This window comes from Cricetulus griseus, chromosome 3 (genome assembly GCF_003668045.3).
Source record: "Cricetulus griseus strain 17A/GY chromosome 3, alternate assembly CriGri-PICRH-1.0, whole genome shotgun sequence".
Lineage (NCBI taxonomy): Eukaryota > Metazoa > Chordata > Mammalia > Rodentia > Cricetidae > Cricetulus > Cricetulus griseus.
Genome location: NC_048596.1, coordinates 140,244,096 through 140,269,729, shown reverse-complemented (window position 1 = coordinate 140,269,729; position 25,634 = coordinate 140,244,096). Strand labels below are relative to the sequence as shown.

The 25,634-nt window shown below is 42.6% G+C and overlaps 1 protein-coding gene across 1 annotated transcript in view; it reads right to left on the bottom strand.

Moving 5' to 3' along the window:
* Positions 1-25,015, bottom strand: part of Gabra5 (gamma-aminobutyric acid type A receptor subunit alpha5) — a 91,498-nt gene extending 66,483 nt beyond the window's left edge. The window contains exons 1-4 of the mRNA XM_035441392.1: positions 24,930-25,015; positions 10,808-10,929; positions 9,137-9,204; positions 8,812-9,032 (exon numbers count right to left, since the gene is read on the bottom strand). Of these exons, the coding sequence (XP_035297283.1) occupies positions 8,812-9,032; positions 9,137-9,204; positions 10,808-10,929; positions 24,930-25,015 (497 nt within the window). The remainder of the gene's footprint in view (positions 1-8,811; positions 9,033-9,136; positions 9,205-10,807; positions 10,930-24,929) is intronic.
* Positions 25,016-25,634: the final 619 nt, after the last annotated feature.

Below are 25,634 nucleotides of genomic sequence, written 5' to 3'. Positions count from 1 at the left end.
GAACTTATGAAGAACTCTAAAAATGAAACATCATCATCACCATCCAATCAATCAGTTGATGGAAGATCATCAGAACTGAACTATAAGACATTGCCACTGAATCCAACATGTACTTTGGATGCACGATATAGAGAAACCAAGCTGGAGCTGAGCTGTGATCTTCTTCCCTCTGAGCTAGCTTTCTTACTTCAGGAAGCTGCTGTGTAGCTTGCTGGGGGAGAAAAGTCATCAACAGTTTTACCTAGGTTATGAGCCCTGTGAGATACAATAACAACTCAGCATTCATGCCTGATGCTGTAAAATAGGCAAAAGCCCATGGCTGTGGAGGTCATAGGTCCTATGGGAAAACCTACTGTTGTTTTGCCATATGGACATGATATCAGACTGCCTCCCGGATGTTCATGTTTACATCCACAGATTATGGTGAGGCTTTGTCAAAGAAGCATTTTCTTGAAATGGACATTGGTGAATGCAGATTCCTAACTGATGAGAGTGCTGAGACCATGGAGTGATAAACCCTAAATCAAACATTTATCTATATCACCCACTCCAATGCTATGAAGGGGAGGTAGAAACAACGTCAAAGCCAGAGAATGGGAAAGAGTACTTGCAATGCTGTTTTCTGGACATGACATGGGTATTGAACCCAGGAACTCACAGCAACAGAGGACTGGGCTCATCAACACTCTGTCATGGATCAAGGAGAAGCTCATATGTGCCACTCTTCCTTTAGGACGCAATTCATGATTGATGGAGGTGGGAGAGTCATATATTCCTCATTGTTGTAGCTCATCTATGCTCATGCAGGCAGCCCTAAATACAGTGGGCCACAAAAAAAAAAAAAAAAAACAGACAGGGAAGTAGCAAGGGGTCTCTTGGGAATAAGCAGAAGTGAATAAGATAGAATAACAAGGGAGATGATAACCAAATTACATTATATACAGATATGTAATGAAATCATGAAAATAAAGTTTAGAAACAAAATTGAGTAAATGAATTGAATAAGCAGCATTCAAAAAAAGGAATACAAATGGCCATGGAATATTTGAAAAAAACAAAAACATTGAAAATGTTTAGCCTCAAGGGAAATGCAAATTTAATCTACTCTAGAATTTCGTCTCTCACAAGCCAGATGGCTATCAAGGAAACAAATGACAAGAAATATTTATAAGGATGCAGGGAAAAATGAACTCCTAGTCACTGTTAGTGAAGATATAAATTTGTCCAGTCACTATGGAAATCAGTGGGAAGCTCCTTGGGGAACTAAAATTAGAACACGTGCCCAAGGAATTCTAAGTCAACATGCCATGCTTCCACATCCATGCTTAGTGAAGCACTACTCCCACTGCCCAAGACATGGCACCAGTCTAGAGGTCCATCAGCAGATAAATGGGTCAAAAATGTGTTGTAGAGACATACTGGAGTTTTATTCATCCATCAAGAAGAATGCAACTATGTCATTTGCAGAAAAATTGAATTAAAGACAATCGTGTTAAGCAAAGTAAGTTAGATTTAGAAAGACAAACTCTACATGTGTTCATTCCTATGTGTAATAATATATATTGCTTTTAGAAGAGGAACTCTGAGGGAGAAAGAAGGGCTCCAAACGGGAAGGTGGGGAAGGGAACAACAGAGGGTTTGGGAGAAAGGCAGACTATCACAAGTTGACTTTCATAGGCTGGATACAGATTTAGCAGCATAGACATGCACACAAATGACATGAAGGCAGAACTGGGAATATTTGAGAAGAAGAAGACAAGTGAGGGTCGCATGTGGGGCCAGGAGGAGAGTTGGATGACAAATACGGCAATAAGTGCAATGACATATGTATAAAAATGTCATAATGAAACACAGTATTCTGTGAGCTAACAACAAAAGAACTTTTGAGGTATAGTTAGCATTGAAACTACAAGCATCCTCCTGGTAGACTTTAACTTACCTCCAGGTGACTTCTCTTACCCAGTGCACTGGTGAACACAAGGTAAATAGCTGCTGTGCTGTATTGTGTGAGAGAAATGACCAGGAAAGCTGTCATGTTTTGTGCAGGTGTATTGCTTTTACTCTGTGAGATCTGGGGCTATGTGAATTCTAGGATGTGGAGCCCACATATATGAACAACTTATTGTATGTTAATGACACAGAATAGGCCCCTTTCAAAAACATGAAACATGGAACACTGGCTAATCTATCAGTGTGCTACTCAGCATGGTGACAGCCCAGATGCAGAGAGCTGAGGTGGCAGGAGCAGGCTGGCAAGAGGAGTAAACTTGAGACACATCTAGGAAGGCTGGTTGCCAATGAATGAAGAGTTGAGCTACAGTGAGCGCATGTCTACAGGGAGCCAGATGGGGATGGGCAGATGAGAGCGAGGATGTGCATGCCAGGCTCCAGGCCCCAGGATACAAAGCAAGTGCATTGAAAGCAAGCAGTAAAAAGGCTCTTATGAACCGTAGAGGGAAGAAAGGAAGGAGCATGTTACTAGAATCTGTGATGAGTGGCCTATGCATGTGTTTAAAACAGACTTGTTGCTAACGTATCTCAGGAAAGGACAGCCACTTCACTTTCACATAGAGAGGAAGTAATTAAAGAAATCTGTTCTTAGAGTTGGTAGGAGTGATGATGGGAGACTCTCTGGAACAACTTTAAAATATTTACCTATCTTTTGTCCAGTTCCTGGAATTAATCCAAAGCATATACCCATCAACTTGCATCACAATGTTGCTTATCACGCATAGAAAAACTGAAATAACATGAACTCTGTATCGACTCATGAAGATGAAATACCTACACAATGGAACACATGTGTCACAGTTTCAGAGCCATGCTTAAGAAACATAAAACATTTCCAATGTATGTTACAATATAGAACAAAACGGAATTTAGAGAAATAAGACACTATAAAACTGTAGGAGACTCTGTGTGTGTGTGTGTGTGTGTGTGTTGCATGTATAAACACACTGTATGTGAGACAAGGACACACAAATACTTGTTACTGTCTGAAATATTAATATCGACTCTCTATTTTGCTATCTCATCTTGTTTTTTCTAAAATTTTAGATCAACTATAAGATTCAGCTAATATATCTGGGGCTCACGGTGCTTTTAGATTTATTTTCATTTTACCTGCATGAATGCTTTGCCTGCATGTATGTCTCTGAACCTGCATGTGCATGCCTTGTACCGAGGAGACCAGAAGAAGGCATAAGATCTCCTGGGACTTGAATTACAGATGGCTGTGGGTGATGGGAATTGAACTCAGGTAATCTGCAAGAGCAAGTGCCCTTAACTGCTGAGCCAGCTCTACAGCTCCTGGTTCATAAGGTGATATTTTTGGTTTTGGTTTGGTTTGGGGTGTATGTGCGTTTGTGTGTAGGCAAGAAATCTATGTCAGTCACTCTCTTTAGACAGGGTCTATCAACTGAGCTCACTGATTGGCTAGACTGTCACAGTTGAGCACAGGGATCCTCCTGTCTTTGCTTTCCAGACCTGCGATTAGGTATGAGACAGGTCTTGCAGGTGCACACCTCCACATCTGGGCTTTCCTTGTGCATGCTGAAATCTGAGTTAAAAACCTCGTGCTTGTAGAGCAAGCCCTTTATCGCTAAGCCATCCTCCCAGCCCCATAATAACTAGATACTGGGGTATATTATGTATAGATGTTTGCATATGTATAAACATTTGCATATGCATACACACACCTCACTACCCAGTTAAAAGTTTTAGCTATACATTTATAACATTTTCCAGATACATTTCCCATAAATCAGACATTTATAACACATGTAATTCCCCTTAAGTTACACTTTCACTGGAAGGATGGTGCCAGTCTTTGAGCTGAACTGTGAGAATCCTGCCCTCTAGTGGGCATTGGGTTGACATGCATATTTATTATAATCCAGTTCTCAGGAAGTCTTAATAACCCTACTGTATTAGAAGAGATAACAACAGACAGTGATGGAGTGAATATGATCAAAATGCATAATATGCATGTATAAAAATATCACAACGAACACCCTTATTTTGTATAACTAATATATGCTACTAGACTTTTAAAAAGAATAATATAATAATTTTTGTTTGTTTTTTAAGTATGCTTTCTTCAAAGTGAAATAGCAGACAGCAAACTCACTGGTCAGGAGACAAAGTGGAAAGACATTCGATGCAGACAGTGCTGGGATATGCTACCCTGCTGTGTGTCTGACACAATGGTAAAACTGTTAACACTCCAGTGTTTCTACCTAGGTAGGAACATCACACATGAATGAAGGGATCCTGAGTGGAAGAGATGCTGAGTTTCCTGACATAGGCAGGACTCTGGCTTTGCAAGTCTTCTCCTGTAAGTCCTTTCTTTCCCCTAGTGGATTTTAGTCCAACAGACCAACAACTTCAGCCAGGAGCCCATTGTGAGGGCTATGCTCCCTAAGGTGGTGTTCACAGCATTATCTTACAAAGCATAGATGTTCTGAGGGTGCAGAAGAAGGAAGCCATTGGTAGCCAAGTGACCTGCTCATAAAATACAATAAATAACAGCTTGGCATGCTCCCTGGGAGACACCCCATGCTGAGCTGCATGGGGTTGCCCTATCCTGAGCTACACAGGCTTGTCCCACAGGGCACCCATGCTCACATTCCAGTGATGACAGAAAGTTGCAGGCAGAAAATAAAAGGGAATAACATAGGCTGGCCATAGCAACAGTCTCCAACAGCATGAGCAGTTCTTTGGGGTCATTATCCCTCCACTGCAGGACCCTACAAAGAAAGGCCTGGGGCATCTCTGTAGAGGCTTCCTTCAAAGTGACCACCACTAATGCTGGGCACACAACTCTGGACAAGGTATATGCTGAAGGCTGTCCTACCAGAAACCAATGGTCACTGTTTCCTAACTTCCCATGTTAGGCTTGCAAATGTGACAAGGTGAGAGTGTGAAAATGAGACACTCAGGAGGAACAATGTTTTGAATTTCATATTATTGGACAATGCATATGTATAGTTGCTTATATTCGCACATGAATGCACACATCAAGTGTCCAGTTAAAATTTTGTAGCTATAAATGTATTTGTCAAATACAAATCCTGCAACCACAGAGAGCCACAGTCCCAGGAGCCTTGTGCTTGTTGGAAAACATCAATAACAAGAAGGTGCTACTACTCACATTGATGCGCACCAGCCACAGGAATGAAAGGTATCTTCAACTCAGAACACTTTCAATTTATAGTAGACTTACTGAAATACAATCCCACAAAATTGTTAAGTCCCTGAATTTATATTTAGGTTTACTTTCTTGCTTCATAGTTTGGTATTGGGAATGGAGTCTGGGGTCTCATACTGTTAAACTCACAATCTACACCTGAGCTACACTTCTGGCTGTAAGACACTTCCTTTTGAAGATAATGGGAAATGCCAGTGGCTCTCTTTAGGCTTACGAAAGCTATTGGTGAAGTTTATCTGTAGATCATGGAAACAATGGCTCATTGGAGCAATCCTAAAAGGTTTTCAGATTCAGTATTGACAATACACCAGCTAAGTGTGTCACGTGACAGACACTCAGGAAGCATGAATCAGTGATGACTAGAACAATGTCCAGTTTGCTCAGCAATGTGTGTTTTTAAATGACTTCCAACTTAAAAGACTTCTGAGACATGATGGGGGATTGTAAGTAAAAACCCTACCCAAGCACAGCACTTCTTTGGCTTTTTTGGGGGGGTTAGTGTTCGGGGGAGCTATGTTTTATAAGAAAATGGCTACTGTTTGTAAACATTTCTAGGTCAGCCTTGGGCTAAAAAAGGGTACCATGCAGATACTAGCTTTCACTACACATTCACATTTCCTCTTTTGAATTAGATATGTCTTACGGAGCAGTAAGGACAAAATTTTACTTGAACAGTGTACCTATTTGTGCTTTCTGCTGCTATTTGGTGTCCTGAGAAAAATCACAATGCACATTTCTGTATACATTTTCAGACCATGTTTCTTATGACCTCCTCAGAGTGGACGTTAGCAAGGAACTACTGAACCAAGGGAGACAAAACCACTGGTTTTGTATGGTGTGTAAACTGGATAACTGTTTCTGTAACAAATGCCTGTAAGATATCAATTTACAAAGAGAAAAAGGTCTTTGGGGCTCATAATTTTGAAAATTGCAGTCATAGCCTATTGGCTCCATTCTTCTGGGCTTGTTGCACGGCAGACATAAGGACAAGAATGCATGGCAGAGACACACCATGGATCTCATGCTGGGAAGCCAAAAGGAGGGAAAGAAAAGTTGCCCCCTTGAAGACTAGGCCACATCTCTTATTGGTTCCACTCTTCCCAATATCAATGCTTAGGGGGTAAGGCCTTTAGCCTACTGGTCGTGGGGTGACATTCAAGATCCAAGCTACAGTGCCAGGTCTGATAAATGACTTTATTGCTGCACAGAAAACTGTTCCCCAAATTGCCCATGATGGGTGGGCACCAGGTCCTCCTTTGCCAGCATGTAACCTGTGTGTTGACAGTAATTTGTACTGTCATTTCACTGTCCTTGCTAAATCAGTAAGATGGTGGTTGGTTTTTGTCAACTTGACACAATCTTAACTGAGAAAATACCCCCCATCAGATTGTTCTGTGTGCAAGTCTATGGGACACTGTCTTGATTTGTGATTGACACAGGATGGTGGTCATGGGTTGTATAAGAAAGCAAACTGAGAAGGCCATAAGGAGTAAGCCAGTGAGCAGCACTCCTCCGTGGCCTCTGATTCAGTTCTTGCCTCCAGGTTCTTGTCTTGAGCTCCTGCCTTGCCTCCCCTCAGTGATGAACATGGAAGTATACCCTGAAATAAACCCTTTCCTCACCACATTGCTTTTGGTCGTTGTGTTTAATCACAGCAGTAGACACCTAAGTGAGACAGCTTTAACACATTAAGATGCACAGCAATTCCAAGGACTATTCCCCTTCTCAAATGTTGTAGACTGGGAAAAAGAAAACTCATTATCAGCTTTGCAGCTCATTAACAGTCTCGCTCTGCATAGCAACCACTCATTGTTGCCACAAGTTGCTGTGGCTCTCATCACTCGTACCCTTCCTTCTGGGCATGGCACTCTAAGGATGGTACTAATAGGACTCTTCTAGATCCACTAAGAATGTGGCTGCACGCCAGCATACAAATGTGATGGATCAAGCAGGGATACTGCTAAAATTGTGGCTGGCCCTTTGATGGCTCTGTGACTCTAGTGACCCTGAGGTGATCACCAAACTCCTCTGAGCCTCGCCCTCTCTGAGCACTAAATATGAAGGTGTTACCTGCACCTGGCTAGTAAAACTCTTTGACAACAGAACCATGTGATGTGATGTCTGTGCCCTGGAAAATGACACAGTGAGGGTATCCCTGTCCTGTCTGTCCCTCTCTATAACATAGATGACTCCACTCCTCACATAGGTAATGTGCATCAGAAGTGTAACACTTCTAATGTGATTGCTTCAAGTAAAGCTATAAATTTTATGATGTGTGGCTTACATTTTGGATCTAAGTAATCTCTTTCTGATAAGATGCAAGGACAATAACCTAGTGGGATGGTGGATATCTTTATTCTATGAAAAAAAAATTTACTCCCACAATAGCCTCATTCAACCCTTTACCCCAATGCCAGCTGCCCACTAGCATGAGCCATGAGCTCAGACTCTGTCTTGCCCCTTTCTCTGTTGTCCTGAGTTCCCTTGCAGACTGTTTCTTTTCCATAGAGTACTGACCTAGGACTCATTCTCAAACTTGACGCTATTTTTAACTTCTCCACAGACTACTTTGAATGGAAAAGGTGATGTGTAGACACACTAACTCTATTAGCTGTGTCCACCTACAGACACAAGATTAAGGGCAGTGTGAGGAAAAGAGAAGGGTTGGGCAGAAAATGAAACACCAAGATGTGTGTCAGTGTCTTGCTCACTACCTCTCTGCCACAAGTCATGTCTTGCTGTCACATAGGTGCATGACACTATGCCCACATGTCCCTGAGAAACTATAGTTCAAACACAGCCTCTGAGTGTGACAATCGCTATGCTATTTTCCAATATGATTATGTATTAAAGTTCTTTTCGAATAGCAATTTAGTGAAATAAATTTTTCAGATACCTAGATGAGTATGTGTGTAGCTAGTAAATGCAGGCTTATTTTTTGTTTTGTTTTGTTTTGTTTTCTGTGATTTTGAAAGCATTTCCTCAAGCCCACTTATAATCACCATGGAAACTGAAAAGCAATGAAAGACTTTTGCTCATTGGTCAATTTATTGAGTAACTGAAGTCTGTGAACAAGTCAGAACAAGAGTGGCAAATGTCATTTTAAATTAAAAATATTAAAACTTATTCCTAGTACTTAAATCTTATCAAAGCATAAGAAATGTGTTTTCAAACCTTGAAAAAAAGCTGTACAACTGCAACCAAAATGGGTTCCTTGTAGGTTCGTAAGAAAATTTGTATGAAACACAATTTCCCTCTTTTATTATCTGAGTCCCTAATTCAAAGGATGCTCTTGAGCATGTATCAAAAATAAAAAGGAGTATAAATGGTGATGTCTATGGACCTCTTCAGCCCAGAAAAATAATCTGAACAAGCCTTAACATCTGTACTTCTTCAAGCACAAGCACTTTCTCGTGGTGCACCACTGTGCGCGCGCGCGCGCACACACACACACACACACACACACACACACACACACACACACACGTGCCTCCACATGTGTACAATCCATTAGGCAGTAAGCCTTGTCCAGAAATGTGCCAGACATATCTAGATATAGCCACCAGCTGATATGGCCAGCCACCCAGGGGTACTCAGCTCACCGCATGGTGTAGAGTAGTGTGCCATCATCCTCCAGCCTCAGCAGCTTGTTGGGTGTGGTCATGTTGTGTGCGATGGACTTCTTCCCATTGTGGAAAAATGTGTCTGGGGTCCAGATCTTGCTGGCAAGAAGATTGTTGAGAGGCAGCCGTTGCATGGGCCCCTTAAACCGCAGCCTTTCATCTTTCCAGCTTTGTCGGAAAAACACATCTATGGTATATTCCTAATACAGAAGAAGGCATCAGGGTGACATCTCTGTGGGAGAGGCCCTTACCACAGTTGTTACAGTGTGGGAATTGTCTGTGTTGACCAGGCTTTGGTACTTACCATTTCTGTGTCGGACACTGGGCCAAAGCTGGTAACGTAGATGTCTGTTCGCACCTGCGTGATTCGCTCTGAAACACAGACACAGATTGCTTTGAACTGCCTCACCACGAGCCTCATCTATACTGTGCTGATGTTCTCAGTGTAGTACTCAATTTCATTCTTTGTAACTGTGGCATAGATGCGTTTTTTGTGAACCTGGAAGACTGGAAATGGACCTGGGTTGTTCCAAACCACAAATCAAATAGAGTATCCATCATGTTAGGAAAATGGCCTCGGCCTCATGGTACCTTTGCCCCTGGAGAGTGGTCTTCAATAGATGTGGGCTGAGATGGGAGGTCTAGAGTAGTGTCACTGCTAAGCCTGGAGCCAGAAGGCCAGCCTGCTGTGGATACTGGCTTGAGTGAATACCACAATGAAACTGGAAGCACTGTGTGGACACAGGGAAGGAGTACTGAGCAAGGGCTTTGGTGTATGCCAATACACGTATAGCCTGAAAAAGAACCACTCCTCCTTAAATGACATTTGAATGATAGAAACTCCCATCACAGGGTCCTACCATATTAACTAAAGTGAGGGTGTACAGAAGTATCAAAATGATCAATAATACTGGAACAGGGGCTCTTGTTTTCCTTTGGTCATGAGCAGAAACTATATCCAGGATGTACCACCACCCATGCTTAACTGCTCCAAGCTGCCTACTGGCATAGTGGGCTCAATCTCCTGTTGAGGAGTTATTCCATTTTCATGGTATATATTTATCATGTCTGTGTATTGTGATTTTAGTGCCTGCCTGCTGGATAAGCTTGAAGCCCTACTGTACCCTCTGACCCAGAGTAGCCCATTAGGCTCTCTGCTGCATGGATAAGAGTTACACAGGCTACCTGAATAAAATTCTGCAAGAGTTGATGGCAGTTCATCAGTGCTCTCTGTGCTGAATGTGCAGAGATGGAACTGTTGGGCACTGAGCCCGATAACATCTTTCAGTGGGGTAGAGAGGTGACACCAGACCTGGGAGGTCTTTTCTTGCACTATAGACAATGAATACAAATCTGTGCTTTCTGTGAATCTTTGTTAATAATACAAACATTGGAGTACTCATTTTATTTCAAGAATGCATCTGGCAAAGTGTCTAATCCTCACAGTTTGAATAGAGGAACAAAGCTTGAGAGTTTGGAAGTAGTTGCTATTTCAGATCTCCACTGGGGTTCAGGAGACTTACTCTTTGGATAAGCAGGGACTATGTGAATACCTTAACTCTGTGAGAAATCAGACTTCCAGCATGTGAAGACATAAAGAAAACTTTCAATGGGCAGTAGAATTCTCATAAGCATTTGTATATAAGAGAATAAGGGCCCTTTCTCTTATTTCCTAATACACTGCATTCTTAGCATTAACAGCACCTAAGAACTTGGTTCCTCTGGAAGGAACCAGAGAGGACTGTCAGATTATCTGGAAAGCAAGGAGTCTTCAGTGATGTGATAAGGAAACCACTTCCCCCTGGCCCCATGAATAATAACACATAATAACACAGGACACAAGATAGATCAGTTCTCCACTCAAAATCCTAGCAAAGCAGTTCTCTCTTTTGAGGAATTGTCAGAAGTTCAGTCAGCATATTGCTATGGCTGAGGGAGATTTTTCCCTAGATCTTCACAGTCCTCACACACTCACCTCCCAGCCCAGGCCGCAGTCTGTTGTCATATCCATCCAAAAGCCCGTCCAAGATCCTGGTGAATATTGTGATGTTGTCATTGGTCTCGTCTCGTACAGAACTGGTTGGCATTTGTGAGAAGCTTTGAAAGAGAAAAATAAGAAAGGAAATTCTAATTGCTTCTTATAATATTTTTTCAAGACAGGCACACAATACTCATATGGCATTCTGACTTTGGAGGACTGTGATCTAATAAACAGACCTCCCATGCGGCCTTGGCTGGCCACTGGGTTCCCTTCACAAGCCCTGGATCTTGAATATTCTCAGTTTTGCTCTAGGCAGAATGGCTGTCAACGTAACATCAAGCTCCCGGTTCCCCACTCTTTTTGAGGAGCTGGAGGTTCTTGCTTCTTTTCTAAAGTCTAGGCTGCTCTTAAGACTGTGGATTTCAATGCTTTAGCCACATTTGAACAACAAAAAATAAGCCTTGGTACATAGAATAGCAGGACCATGAAACCATGAAATCACAGGGGATTCCAGAACTTTATTTAAATCAGAAAAACTGAAATTGAAAGACATCAATGAGAACAGGGAGGCTGAAAATTTTAACCTGGGGAAGGTGTGGTGGCACAAACCTTCAATCCCTACACTCAGGAGGCAAAGACAAGCAGATCTCTGTGAGTTCAAGACCACCATGGTCTACATAGCGAGTTCCAGGTAAACAAAAGCTACATAGTGAGATCCTATCTCAAAAAAATATTGTACCCAAGTTAGAAGACAAGAAGGTGAGCCCAATTCTAACTGCACCCTTACAAGCAGACTGGCCCTCAGAAAATGAACAAGAATATTCTGGTTTCATTCAGTGGTGTGAAGTTTTCCAGACTCCAAAAGTTGGTGGAACTGGAAGCCAGAATTGACCTACCTAAATGTCATCAATGAAAACAATTATTTCCAAGAACTTGGTGCAGCAGACACACAGCAATTCTATTCTCAGTGGTGCATACCCTGAGAAAACCAAGAAGACTAACTGGGGGACAGGAGATCCACATGACCAGGAGATAGTAATGTGTCTGAATACCACAGGTCCTCCTCCATCAAATGTTTTTGGGGTACAATCAGCACTTGACCCACAAGCTGGTCTGGGCTTCACAGACTCAAGGCACATCACTGGGTGAAATCCAGTACTCTTGGCACTCAAAAGAAGAGCTCATGATTCCTGGCACTTCCCTGGGAAGCCTGCCTGTGGGATGCCAGGTCTGCATAAGCACTTTCTCTCATGAAGCCGTTGAAATCAGAGTTGCCATTTCTCTGTGAGAAGCTGGGGTCAGAATGCACATGCCCTTTCCCCACTTAGCTCTTGAAAACCATGCATTTTCATCGATTGCATCTAAGCAGACCAATCCTTTACTTGCTCCAAAGAGAGTCTCTGTTGGATAAGCATAAAATTCCCTGAATCTCGTTTTCACATCACCATTAGAATGCATATAGCTAAAGGAAGCGCTCACAAACTGAAACTCAGTCCTGTTAGTATAGAGCCTACAGATGTGAGTCTTTCATTCTGTTATTTAGTATTTTAAAATACTACATGCCTCTTATTTCTAACATCCATGATAATTTCAGACTTCAGAAGAAACAATGGAGACACTCCCCACACCCAGTAGCTAGTAGCTGGGGGGAAAGCCCTTGAAGCCGCTGGGCTGCGTAAGATGAATGTTGTGCTCTGGGCTTGCATGGTTGTCTAATAACTTGGCACAGACAGTCTGGCCTCACAGTCTCCTTCTCATGGCATTCAGTGAATGTCCATCTGGTTATTGAATTTAGACAATGTCCACATGCCTAATGTGAGAAGGGCCTCACTATCTCTTCAATTTAAAAACTAAGGTGTGAGAATGTTCAACAGCAGGAAAAAAACAACACTGTCTATCTTCACAAATGAGTCCATTTCCTGATGCTCAAAGGACCCAAGGTCAATTTCATTCAAAAGTCCTAAACATAAAAATGTCATAAATAGGCAACTCAGAATTTATAAACTGTGTATTATTTGGGGAATAGTATATCTGAGTATCCACCCTGTATATGCTACCTGCCAACCAGTCATTTAATAGCTGTCTCAGTTATCAGCTAGAATGTCACATCATTGTTATGTACAATGTCAGGCAATGTTTATTTTATTTAATAAATAGCCCTGTAGTACAAGTTAGTAATTTCATTACAGTATGGAGTTACAATTTTTCCATTTTATTATTGTTGTCCTTGTTGATTTCTTAGTATGCCTAATTTATAGCCTGAACTTTACCATAGGTGTGTGTTATAAAGAAAAAATTGCAGATGCAGGATTTAACAATACCCTAAATTTTATGCACCCATCAGAGGTTTAGAATATATTCCCACAATCAAGGGACAATTATTTCATGTTTCAGGGACTTTTCTAAGCTGGCCCATCATCAGTTGTGAAAAGTTATTCAGTCACATTGGATAGGAACATACAGGGCCATCAAGAGAAAAAGATTTTGTGGCATCACTGGTTGTTTTCATAACAGCTGGCCACTGTATTGTTTAGTTCTCTCTCTCTCTCTCTCTCTCTCTCTCTCTCTCTCTCTCTCTCTCTCTCTCTCTCTCTCTCTGAGATATAAGCCTTGTTTCAGGCAACTAGGAAGCCTTTTGGATTTGAATCTCACTTTACACATGCACAAATTTTCACCAATGCCAGAGCTATTTCCATTTACTGGACATATAATATTTATTACTTTTTATTTTATGTGCATAGGTGTTTTGCCTGTATGCATGTCTGTGTAACAGGTATATAGCTGGTGCCCATAGAGGCCAAGAGAGGGTATTAGATTCTCTGAACCTGGAGTTACTATGGATGGTTGTGACTCACCACATGGGTGCTGGGAATTGAACCAAGGTCCTATGGAAGAGCATTCAATGCTCTTAACTTATGAGACATCTCTTCAGCTAGACACAGTTTTTTATTGTGTATTTTAAAGTATCTACTCACACTTGCCCATAATGATTCTTTGCTTGGAAAATTTTCAATATCTTCCCTGCCCTGCCATAATTGCATCCTGTATTGATCTTTGGTTCTTCATTTAGCTGCATTCAGGACTCTGAGGAGGGGTCTGGAGTATTTGCCTTGTTGTACTAAATAGTCATGTGCCAGGAGTAGAAAAAAAAGACAGTAAGAAAAAAATCCCTGGAAATGCCTCTTAGGGTAGAAGCCAGGTTTACATTTTGCTGCTGTTGTTGTGGTGATTTTGCTTCTTTGTTTTTCATAATCAACCCAAGAAAATGAATCACCTGTAACATGTGGCTGTGCAATGTCCTATTGTCATGGTACTGAGGATTACTCAAGTACTGTTTGCTGCCCTGGCACAGTGCCTCCTTCACCCACAGATGTCTGGGGACTTGGTTCTGCCTCCATTCAACTGCAAGATCTTTCAGGATTACTTCTTAGGCAGAAAGAACTCTAGTTTGGCTCAACAAAGCACTAGAAGAAGAAAGCAGTGGAGACATACTAGAAACTGTGTTCAGGGGGAAGCAGAGTGACTGAAGAGCATCAGGCAGTGTTTTCACCAGGCAGGCCTGGCCACCATCCATCTTAGCCTTACTGGGGTCTTCTCACTCTTAGCACAACTGTGAGTGAGCTCCTGCTACAGGGGCAAAATAAAGGTCTTCCAAGAAGTGGATTTTTGTGAGGAGAACCTAAAATTGTTATTACTAGCAAGCATGTTCAGCATGAAAGAAATACTTTTAAATGTTGGTAACTTACTTAAATTATAATTGAAGTAATATATAATTAAGTAATAATTATACTTAAATATGAATTCAATTCAATTATAATAAGGTTAAAATAGCTACATTCTCTCTCTCTCTCTCTCTCTCTCTCTCTCTCTCTCTCTCTCTCTCTCTTTTTCTCTCTCTTTCGTTTTTTGAGACAGGGTTTCTCTATGTAGCTTTGGAGCCTATGCTGGCACTCCCTCTGGAGACCAGGCTGGCCTCGAACTCAAAGAGATCCGCTTGCCTCTTCCTCCCAAGTGCTGGGATTAAAAGTGTGCGCCACCAATGCCTGGCTACTACATTCTCTTAAAGCATGAAAGTTTAAGATAATTTTCAATATTACTTATGAAAACATGCTATGCTTATCCAATGCTCCAGTTCTACCACTTCTACATTAGTTGATCTTCCTGAAAGGGGATTCTTAAGACAACAGAGATGCCCCTCAATATGGAAACCAGAATGTGTGGAAGCTCAGATCCCTGCTACCATTGCTGTGGGGCTGCACAGTATCTCCACACAGCCTCCCTTATAGTTTATCATCTCTAGACAAGTTTGTACTGGTGTTTATTAAAGCATATAATTTAGAGAATAACACAAAGGAAAGGTTGTACACATGCTCAGCCCCAGAAAAGGCAATTTTTCTATTTTTTTAATCCAAAACAGAAAATGTGTGGTCAACTTCACAGATGCAGAATCTGCAGGTATATTGGACCAACTGTACAGAACCAACCTAACACATTCTAAAAGTCACTACTTTTTGCATTTCTTTGCCTGGTTCATATGGAAGGCACAAGCATGTGACCCAGTGACTCTGGTGATTTTTGGTTTGAAGAATAAATGAGCCCCATTTTCCAGCCTGATGAACACAGTGGCTACAGGACAGGCAGGGCCACTGGTAGGTACTTCAGAGTACCAAATGTCACTGAAATCCCTGCCATGGCAGTCCAACCTCTAATTCTGATAAAGTGAATTTAGGAACCATCATCCCATGAAATCTGATCTCCTAAGGGGGCTAGCTTTCCAAGCAGTCTTTAAGAGAGATAAATTGTGGATATCTTCAGCCAGGGAAAGGATCTCACCCACTCCCTGTTGTCTTATTCTGGGCCTTTTCAAGGTACTGGCTTCTTCTTAATTTCTAGTCCCTGGAGACTCAGGTTTAACTGATCTCAGAGAGAATAAGAAGCAATATGTGTAGAACCTGACTCCTACCTGTTGACCTCCCTGTATGGTCCTAGTGGAAAGTGGGTGCTCTAGGGCTAAGGTGGAGATGGAGGGGCTGCCACACGGCCAGTGCTACAGCCTTCAGGAGCCCCTAAATCTTAAAATGTTTCCTCAGGGAATCCCAGTGATGGGTCCCAATGACAAGTGTCTGAACCTATGGCAGGCAGCATTGGCCTTGACATCTAGATATGAGAAAATTTAGTCCTGGAGAATTTCAGTAGAGCACCAAAAGGGTAGGAACCAAATGTCACTTCACAAAGTATAACCTGGCAGGAACACACACACAGAAAAGGAGAGAGAGAGAGAGAGAGAGAGAGAGAGAGAGAGAGAGAGAGAGAGAGAGAGAGAGAGAGAACATGGGCTCTGTCTAGATTTGGAATGGAAGAAAACAGACCTGAATTTTTGAAATTGAAGATTGGCTCAATCTAGTGAAATGGACACTAGAGAGAATTATGAACAGTGGTTCCCAAAAGGCAACTGGTATTTGCAGAAGGAATGTGAGACCTCTGGTAAAAGCCCCCACTAGGGCTGCACTGATCCTCAGTAACAGAGCACTGCACAGGGTCAGACACTGGATAACAGAGCACTGCACAAGGAGCCAGACACTGTATAACAGAGCACTGCATAGGGCCAGACACTGTAACAGAGCACTGTGCATAGGGCCAGACACTGTGTAACAGAGCACTGCATAGGGCCAGGCACTGGGTAACAGAGCAAGAAACCAAGCTCCAGGTTTAATCATTAATACCACAACAATTTTAAAGGATTTTACACCAGTGTAATTTTACTATTTACACATCCAGATTGTCATACCCAGTAAGAATGGTGATGTGGTAAGTGACCCTGGTGAGGTTTCACTACTATAGTGTTTTAAAAAGGACAATCTCTCATCCTTGGGAAGGTCGTTTGAGTATTATCATAGCCCAGACCTTATTGGAGAAAACAAAGCCATAGGTTTCTTTGTGATATTGTCTATGCTTGCATTGACAGCCATTTGTGATTTACATAAGATGGCTCAGTAGCAGTAACTTTGGGCAGTTTTGATGTGAACACTTTTGTGAATTTTCCCAGGACAGACTTTGTGTGTCAGTGTACTTATCTTCTGAAACTAAATTCCTTCCTCGGATTTTTAGTACTTCTGAGGAATGCATCTTCATTTTACTTGCTAAGGTCCTTATACAGCTCTACATAAAACAGCATCACTCACTGATGTCTTCCTCAGTTGTCCATTGCTTACTTATTTAGCTATTTCATAAATAATGACAAGGCAGGTCTTAGCTGGACCATGGGTACAATTTTGTCCCCACATGAGAGCACTCCAGTCTCAAGGTGAGACTGTGAACTTGAAATACATTTCATATGGCTAAAACCCTGACTATGAAGTACTGAGCCAGACATTTTAGGTTCTCCTCATGCCTTCAGTGCTGCTCTTCAGTTGCCCAGATCAAAGCTGTCTTCCTCACCACTCTTCCTGCAGGTTCTCTATGTCCTTGGCACTGGTGCCTGGCTCAGACTCCCAAAGCTTATCGCTGTGACTCCACAGGCCACAGAGCCTACGTATTATCCTACCTCTTTGTTCCTATTCTCAGAAAAATCTGAGAAAGCTGCATACATTAGATACCCACTGCAACCCCCCCCCCACACACACACATCTCCCTTCCTTTCTCTTGCAGCTGCTCCTGTCATCTCCTGCCACCTATAACCCAGGGACCTCTCTTTGCTAAAGGCCAGGAGTGAATTCTGAATTGACAGAGCCACGAGTCAAGACCAACTGCTTCACTTACTGGGCCCAGTAGCTACATTTAGCCGAGAGAGATGACTGCATCCCTCTTCCTACATAGCTCTTTCCTCTAGGCCTCTAAAAACAAAAAAACAAAAAACCCAACAACTCTTGTCTTTAGGTTCTGGCTGTTGATTGTACTTGATTTTGTTGTTGTTGTTGTTAATTTGTTTTTAGTTTTTTGGTGTTTTTGTTTGCTTGTTTGTTTTGGTTTTTCAAGACAGAGTTTCTCTGTATTGCTTTGGAGCCAATCTTGGAACCCACACTGTAGACCCGGCTGGCCTTGAACTCATAGAGATCCACCTGCCTCGGCCTCCCGAGTGCTGGGATTAAAGGTGTGTGTCACCAACTCCCGGCTCAATTACTTGTTTATTTTTAAGACAGCGTTATGTGCGTAGCTTGAAGCTAAGATCTTGCTCTAACCCCTAAATACTGCTATGTCCAGGTATACTCCTATTCTTTCCTATTCTCTGCTCCTTGCCTCCACTCAAAAACTCATAGCTCCACAATGTCTATTGACCTCTTCCCACTCTGTCTATGCTCAATTTCTGCCTATTCTTCTGCCCAGTAGCTTTTAAATCATGATGCAGCCCAGTCTTTCTCTGAACTCCAGCCCCCTGTGTCCAAAGGCCTGCCTAGCTACTTGGATGTGGAAGTGGTTTCTCCAAGGACTTGCAAAGCCATAGCTACACACACATCTTCTGCTGTCTTCCCCATGTTAGTAATAAGAGAAAGAGTGGATGGTGCATCCTTGACCCTTAATCTTTCCTTCACCCCCACATCATTCAATCAACATATCCCATTGGTCAAAATACATCCTTTTTCATGCAAACACCTGTTAACTGGCTGCATCCAGGCTCCATCTCTCCCCGTTTTTCCCCAGACTCCATTCAACTCTGTTTATTCTGCACTCGCAAGGGATGCAACACTGAGGTCACATCATTACTTCATCCAAACAGTAACAGACTTGCTTAAAACTACTTCATGAGGTCACCTGGCACAACAGTCTATACTCTCAGATACCCAGCTGGCTACAGTAGGAAGATGACATGACACCAGGCATTCTCATCTCCAAAACATAAAATGTGATGACACCATAGCTCAGCTGGGAGAGTGCTTGCCTAGCGTGTACAAAGTCAAAGGTTTGCACTCAAGGACTGTATATATTAGGCATGGTGGCACACATAATAATCTCACAAATCAGAGGATCAGGAGTTCAAGTCTGTCCTTGGTTTCATAGAGAGTTCATAACTAGCCTGGGACACATGAGACCCTTTCTCAAAAACCAACAATAAAACAAAAATTAAAAAAAACAATAATAAATTCCACTCCACTCCATGGCCTAAAAAGTAAAATCATCTGACACTCCAGCTCCTCCAGGTCTAATCCAGTTCTGTCCCTTACACTGTGATTATGCCTCCCATGGAGCTGTACCACTGATGCCAAGATAGCTGTTGGCTGTTCCCAATTTCACTAGTGAGCCTCCACTGTGGTACCCTGCATTCATCACCATTCCCCGTACTAGTTTGGTCTTCCCCACCATTAATGCTGTCACTAAACCCTCACTTCCATCAGGTCCCTGCAGTAGCATCTCCTTCTAGCACTTATGCTAGCTTTCATCTGAATTACTCTTTGATTTGTCACCTTAACCTCAGCATTGCTGGTTTGTGGCTTGTCTTTTTCACATCTGAACACAATCTCATTGAAACTAGGTTCCATTCTTGCCTTTAGCACCTCTAGGGACACATTCACACTACTGTCAAAGATGACCACCACCATACACAGAGGAGGGAGGCTGCATGGGTATTGCCCCAGATGTGGTCTTCACTATGTTCAGGCTTTGCCCAGACACACTGATTATCCTCTGGACACACTAAACCCTGTGGATAGATAGTATGACTTAAGGCACAGACACATTTTGCATAGGTTAAGCAATGCATCAGCCTTATAATGATGAATGCATTATTATCCCCAGATATGAAATCCAGAAACTAAGCTGCAGGCTAGATAAGGAACTTCCAACCTCATAGAATAAGCTGAAACAGAGATAAGAGCTGGACCCACCATCAAAAAGACTTCATACTTATCACTAGTGATCTTGGGATAGAACCAAACTGGTTGTGGACTGATGGTCAATTCTTCCTTAAACCGAAAACCATTGGCCTATGATTTGCTGACTTTTAGGTTCTGTTTATTTTTGAAACAGGTCTGAAATGTGGTAAGATGGAGCTTTTCTATTCCTTATGTGTGATCTTTCACTATGCATTAGGTTCCAGAAACCTTGAATCACTGTAGGTTTGGCCCGGGATGCTTAAATGTGGCCCCATTCATCTTCTAGACCAGGATGTTCTTTTGTTCCTAACCCATAGATTCCCTCTCCGGCTGTCTTCTTTTCTGTGGTGCCATAAACATTAGGACATGGTAGAGGGACCCTTGTAATGGGGATGCTAGCCATCCAGGAGACAATAGGTGATTCTACCACGTCAGCAGCAAAACACTGGGCACAATTCAAGTTCTAAAGCCGGAGCTCTTCTTCTGCACCAATGGAGGGCTTGGTGAAAATTAAACTGCATGTTTCAACAGCAGCATTCTGAAAATTTGTGCAGCCCACCCATATGCCTATTGGTAAACCTTGCTGCTATGAGAGTGAGCTAAGATTTCTTTTTGCTTTTAATTCTAAGACTTCCCTCTGAATTCCATACCAAGTATTTTGTATCACTGACTCTAAAAAATCCAAATACTCCCAGTGTCCCCCTTCCTTGAACCCAGGTAGGGACTCATCCTGGAGATTAGGGACAGCCTACCTAGCAGAGCTGTGCTTCATGCCAGCTGCCTGATCCCTGCTCACTGGGCACTGGTGTCAAACCTGCTTAAAGTCAGATTTATAAAGTAGAAAGTCTGGAAACGTGTTCTCTTTCTGTCTTTTAAAACAAGGTTAGAGATAGCACCATCACCCCATCACCACTGAGGTGTGGAACACTGTGCTCTGTGCAAGAGCACCTTCCTCACCTCTGCCTGTCCCTCTATGCAGCCTCCACACAGAGCCATCAGTTCAGTCCTGCCCCTGCTCACTGCTTTGGCTGCACTGCTGCAGTGCTTTTCCAACCATTATACTCACTGTGTGTCCTGAGCCTCAGGAACCTGCCTCTCTGGAGAAGGATGAATTGTTATTGGAAGGTATACAAGACACAGCGAGTGCAGGCAGGATTCAGACATGCTTATGGTTGCAGTGAGGAGAGGCAGCTATCCTTGCGTATAGGAAGGAGGATGAAAAGGTCTCTCTTTATGGGACCAAAGGCCAGGCTGCCTCACATGTACACAGAGAAAGAAAGACCTTTCTTCAGGTTTATAAGGGCCCAGTTTTCATTGTCAATTCAAAACATTGTTTTCCAGCATCTATTTGAATTGCAGCTCCCATGTAAAAGAATTAAAATGCATTTCCTATTTCTATAAACAAATCTCCTATGTTGATACCAGTAAATGAATGGAATCTGACATTTCCTTATTGAACTGGTAATCCTCAAATGTGCCTTGCAATTGTCACTGGCCTCTCAAGTCTGACAGATTATGGTTTTTAAATGGTGATAAATTAATTCCAGTGTAGACTTAACATTATATATTTGGCAGCATTTTGATTCCCACACTGTTTCAGTGCTAATTTTTCTACATCATGAAATTTAGATTACTGATTTCATTAAAATAACTCTAATGGCTTAAATAACCCCATGTATCTGAATGGGCCATGGTATGGCTGACTATAAGGCCTTGGTTGAGTTGTATGCTTGACTCATGTACTGTTCTATAATTCACAACTGATAGTAAAATCACAAAACTACTGAAAATGAGCTGCTGATGACTAAATGTAGCAAAGGATGTGCAAAAAGACAAATGATTCTCATGATATTTTCAAAGCAGGTCCACACTATCTTATGTAATCAACAAATACATGTTCCTTCTTACAAATGTATCTTCTGTTGCTGAATACACAGATTCTTACAAATGCAGTGTGACAAACTGTACCTGACCAGAACCATTTATGTTTCCTCTTTCTCCATTCTCTTCTGCCTGAGTCTGCATAGATCTCCTCACCCCTGCCAGGTCTCATCTTCTGGGCAAACTTAGGGGCATCAGTAATTAATTCTCTGATCCCAGTCACAATCAAACTAGGACCCTTGTAACTTCCCCCTTTCAACTTCCTTTGAACCTTAATCACAGAAATCCCTTCTTTGGTGGAGGGAGGAGGGAAAGAGAATTTCTTCAAACTGTTCCCTTCCCCATTCTCAGAGTATAGGAAACTCTTTCCAAAGCCCAAAGCGGAGGATATTGTCCAGGTTCATACCCCCAGCATCTACATTGGCTTGACATATTGCAAAACCAAAGTCAGAGAAAAAACACAGGGGAGAAATGAGCAGAATGGCACAGGACTGTGCAGTGTGTGGAACCCAGTAGTTCTGAAGTGTGTGGCTGAGGACCCCAGCAGGTGTGCAGTCTGAGGACACTAGCAGGTGTGCACTGTGAGGACCCCAGCAGGTGTTAGCTATGTAGAGGTCCCAGTGAGATACTCAGCCATCCCACCTTGCCAGCTGCAGGATGGGGCTAATGACACTGAGCTCATCAGGCAGCTCCTAGGATTGTCTTAAAACATTGGGAAAATGGGTGCTTTGCCTTGTAGTAGTTATTATTCTGTCAAGATTCAAAGTCAAGGAAATGTTATAGAACTGGCTGGGTTTCAACACAATTATTCCTACATATAATTAATCTGTAAGTAAGCAGATCCACTTCTGAGGAGTAAGTGGGGACTTGATGTGTCTTCTGATGTGTTCCGTGTACACCACATGCTGCTTGGCTCCCCCCTTATCTAAAGAAGCTTAGAGTGCACTCACAGTGCCTGCTGTGTAAGTCCACTAACATAGAAACAAGTTCAAATACTTAAGAAATTGATAAGTGGAGAATCAGAAATAATGTAAATGTACCTCATTGGGAAGCAGCTAATGTTGGCCCACTCATGCACTGCTGCCACATCTGTCCATCTTAAAACCACACAGCCTAAAGAGTTTGTAACAGTGGAAGGTTGGCACCAGAAACCAACAAAAGGCTGAATATGCACAGAAGCAAGCAAGCAAGCAGTAGAAGAAACCAGAATCGGAAGGATGGTTACCTGGGTATTTAGGACACCATTTTAAAACCAAACTTGGCTGCATCTCACGTATTTCCTGCAGTTGGTAGGTATTACTCTATGATGGACTCTAAGACAATTAAAATCTTCATATCTAAAAATTAATATCTTCTCCCACAGTTAGTGTTTTTGAATGATTGGGAAGTAGCCTCAGACTTAATCAGCATTTCCTTCTGGGAATTGACAAGCCCATCTCTAATTCATAGAAGACCTTAGAAAACCCCAGGATTAAATAAGAAACTAGCTAAACTCATACACATACCTTCCTACTTCTGACTTGCATCTACCAGAGAGAATGAGAGCTTCCTGCCTTATTTGATTCACAATCATAATTATTGTGCCAAATCCTATAAGCTGTATGTTCCCAAGATAGCACAGCACAGCATGGGCATAACTTCCAAAATATCACTCACTATACATGGAATATCAGAAAACAAGCAAACTATTTCAACATCTTGATTTGCAATGGTAAATGTTCATGGGATTTCCTTCACACACCTTCCATTCAGAAAAGCAACAGAGACACTACAGTTGATAGCATTTAAGAAAGAACTTGCAAAGGAAAAACTCTCATGTAGTAGATGAAGAATCAAAGGTTCTGGGAAGGGGAGCATTTCGCCTCAGAATAAGCAAGGCACAGCATCCAATAAATAGGTACTACCACATTTTTTATGGTATGTCTTGTAACCTATGAAAGGCACAACCTGCTAGACTGAGTGTGTGCTACTCGGTTTAAGAACCAAAGTCACTCAGCATCTGACCTGTGAAAATGGACCCCAGAGTGTACTCTGCATGTGTGTAAATCATAAACAGAGAATGCACAGGACCGGGCAACAACCTGCAAAGACACCCTTTTCCAGGCAAATAAGGATGTTCTTGCTGGGGAATAACATTTCCTGCCCGTGTTCTGGACATTCTCTGCTCTCCTGACCCTTCCAGTTTGAGCAGAAGAAGAGAGGGGGAGAACAAGAAGAGATGGTGAGAGAAAAGAGACAGAGACAAAATTAGACAGATAGAGGTGACAGAGGTGGAGATGAGAGAGAGCAAAATGAAAGAGAGAGGAGAAAAAGTAGAAAAGAGAAAGAGAGGAGAGGGCAAGGGAGGGGAGGAGAAGAGGGCAGGGGAGAGGGGAGGAGAGGAGGGGAGAGAAGAAAGGGAAAAGGGAGGGGAGAGGGAGTACAGACAGACAAGTCTTTCTCAGGGAGAGGGGAGGAGAGGAGGGGAGAGAAGAAAGGGAAAGGGGAGGGGAGAGGGAGTACAGGCAGACAAGTCTTTCTCAGGTGCTGTGAATACATCTTAACTTCCCCTGGTCACAAGCCTGAGCCCTCATTGGATTTTTTTCCCAGCAGAATGGATCCACGAACACCCACCAAGCAGCTTTACAGTCTAGCAATACTAATGGAAACAGGTGACTATGCTGCAGTCTTTCTAACTATCTCAAGTGCTCCCTTGGGACTGGGCACTGGTAAACAGGAAACCAAGCAGCACGAGCTGTCCAACAGGAGTACTTCAACTTGAAATCCTTTTGATTAGCCAGGACAATTTGGGGCAGTGAAGGACATAGGAGAGAAGAGGAACACAGACTGTTTCCCAACAGCTTGCATCTGGACCACTAAGTCTTAAGTGTGTTGGGGAAAGGCTAGTTATTGCTACAGAGACATTAAAGGCCCAAATGAAAGAGGTCAATGGAAATGACATGCCTAGAGCCTCGGAGGTGAATCAGGTGTAGTTTCTGATCTCTGTGCTTGGCTCAGCCAAGACTATTTTGGATCCCTTTCAATGCCACATGCACAGCACCAGCCTGGCTAGATAAGCAAAACCAGCTGCATAATGGACGCAAGGAGGGAATAGGGGTTACACACTTGTCTAACAGCAGCAGACATCCTTAACGCCCATGAACTTCTGCACCTCTTCCAACCTGAGTAGGAGGAAGCAGCTTTCCCCCAGCCATCTTCTGCTTCCACCTGTAAAGACCTCTTTTCTTCTGTCTAAATCATTTCAGAGACCCTGAACCAGGAACAGCTTTGTTCAAGAAGAAAGCATGGCTCAGGACACATTCACCACCAACTCAAGGGTGAGGGATTGCAGAGGCAGCAGGCAAGGACTGTCCTGCCCTATACTATGTACGTTCACAAGATCACAGGCCCTCCAAGACCATAACATGAAAGCACAAGGGAGAACTTACCCAAAGTGACTGGATAAGGTCATGGAAATACAGAAGACAAGGAGGGTTTTGGTCATGATAAATCTAGAGAACATTCCATTGTCCATTCCCAGTATGACTAATAGTTGAAGCAGATGAGTTTGGAAGAAAAACTGTTCTTTCCTCCAACTTGATCTTGAAGCTGAAAGTACACAAAAAGAAGTACATGAACACGGGTGTTCCTGTCACTACCGTGAATTCAAGCATGCCACTGCCACAGAGAAGCTGACAAAGCCTAGAACCTGGTCCTTATTACCAGCAGACTGTGCCAGCGTTTTGTACCACTTTCCCTGGGCAGCAAGACGGTGTAAAAAGGTGACAGTACAGCTTTATTTCACTTTTACGGGATGCACAGCCGATAGACTCGTGGCATCCCTCCAATATCGTTTTACTTTTTAGCACGGTATAAATGACCCAGTTATTAACACAGGGCTCCAAGTTATTTGACAACTGCATTTTGTATCTATCAAATCCACAAGTGAGATAAATTTACCTTTCTGAAATATTTGTCACACGTTCAAAGCCAGCAAGCTGCTTCTTGTTCTGCAAGGTGCTGAAAGTGTGTGGGAAGAGGGGGAAAGGCATACGTCAGAAACACGTCTTTCAGAGGATCGCAATGGTAGACCCGTCTGTGAGGGTCAGACTTTCTGGCTTGGCATCTTGCCCCCAGGACTATAATACTTAGAA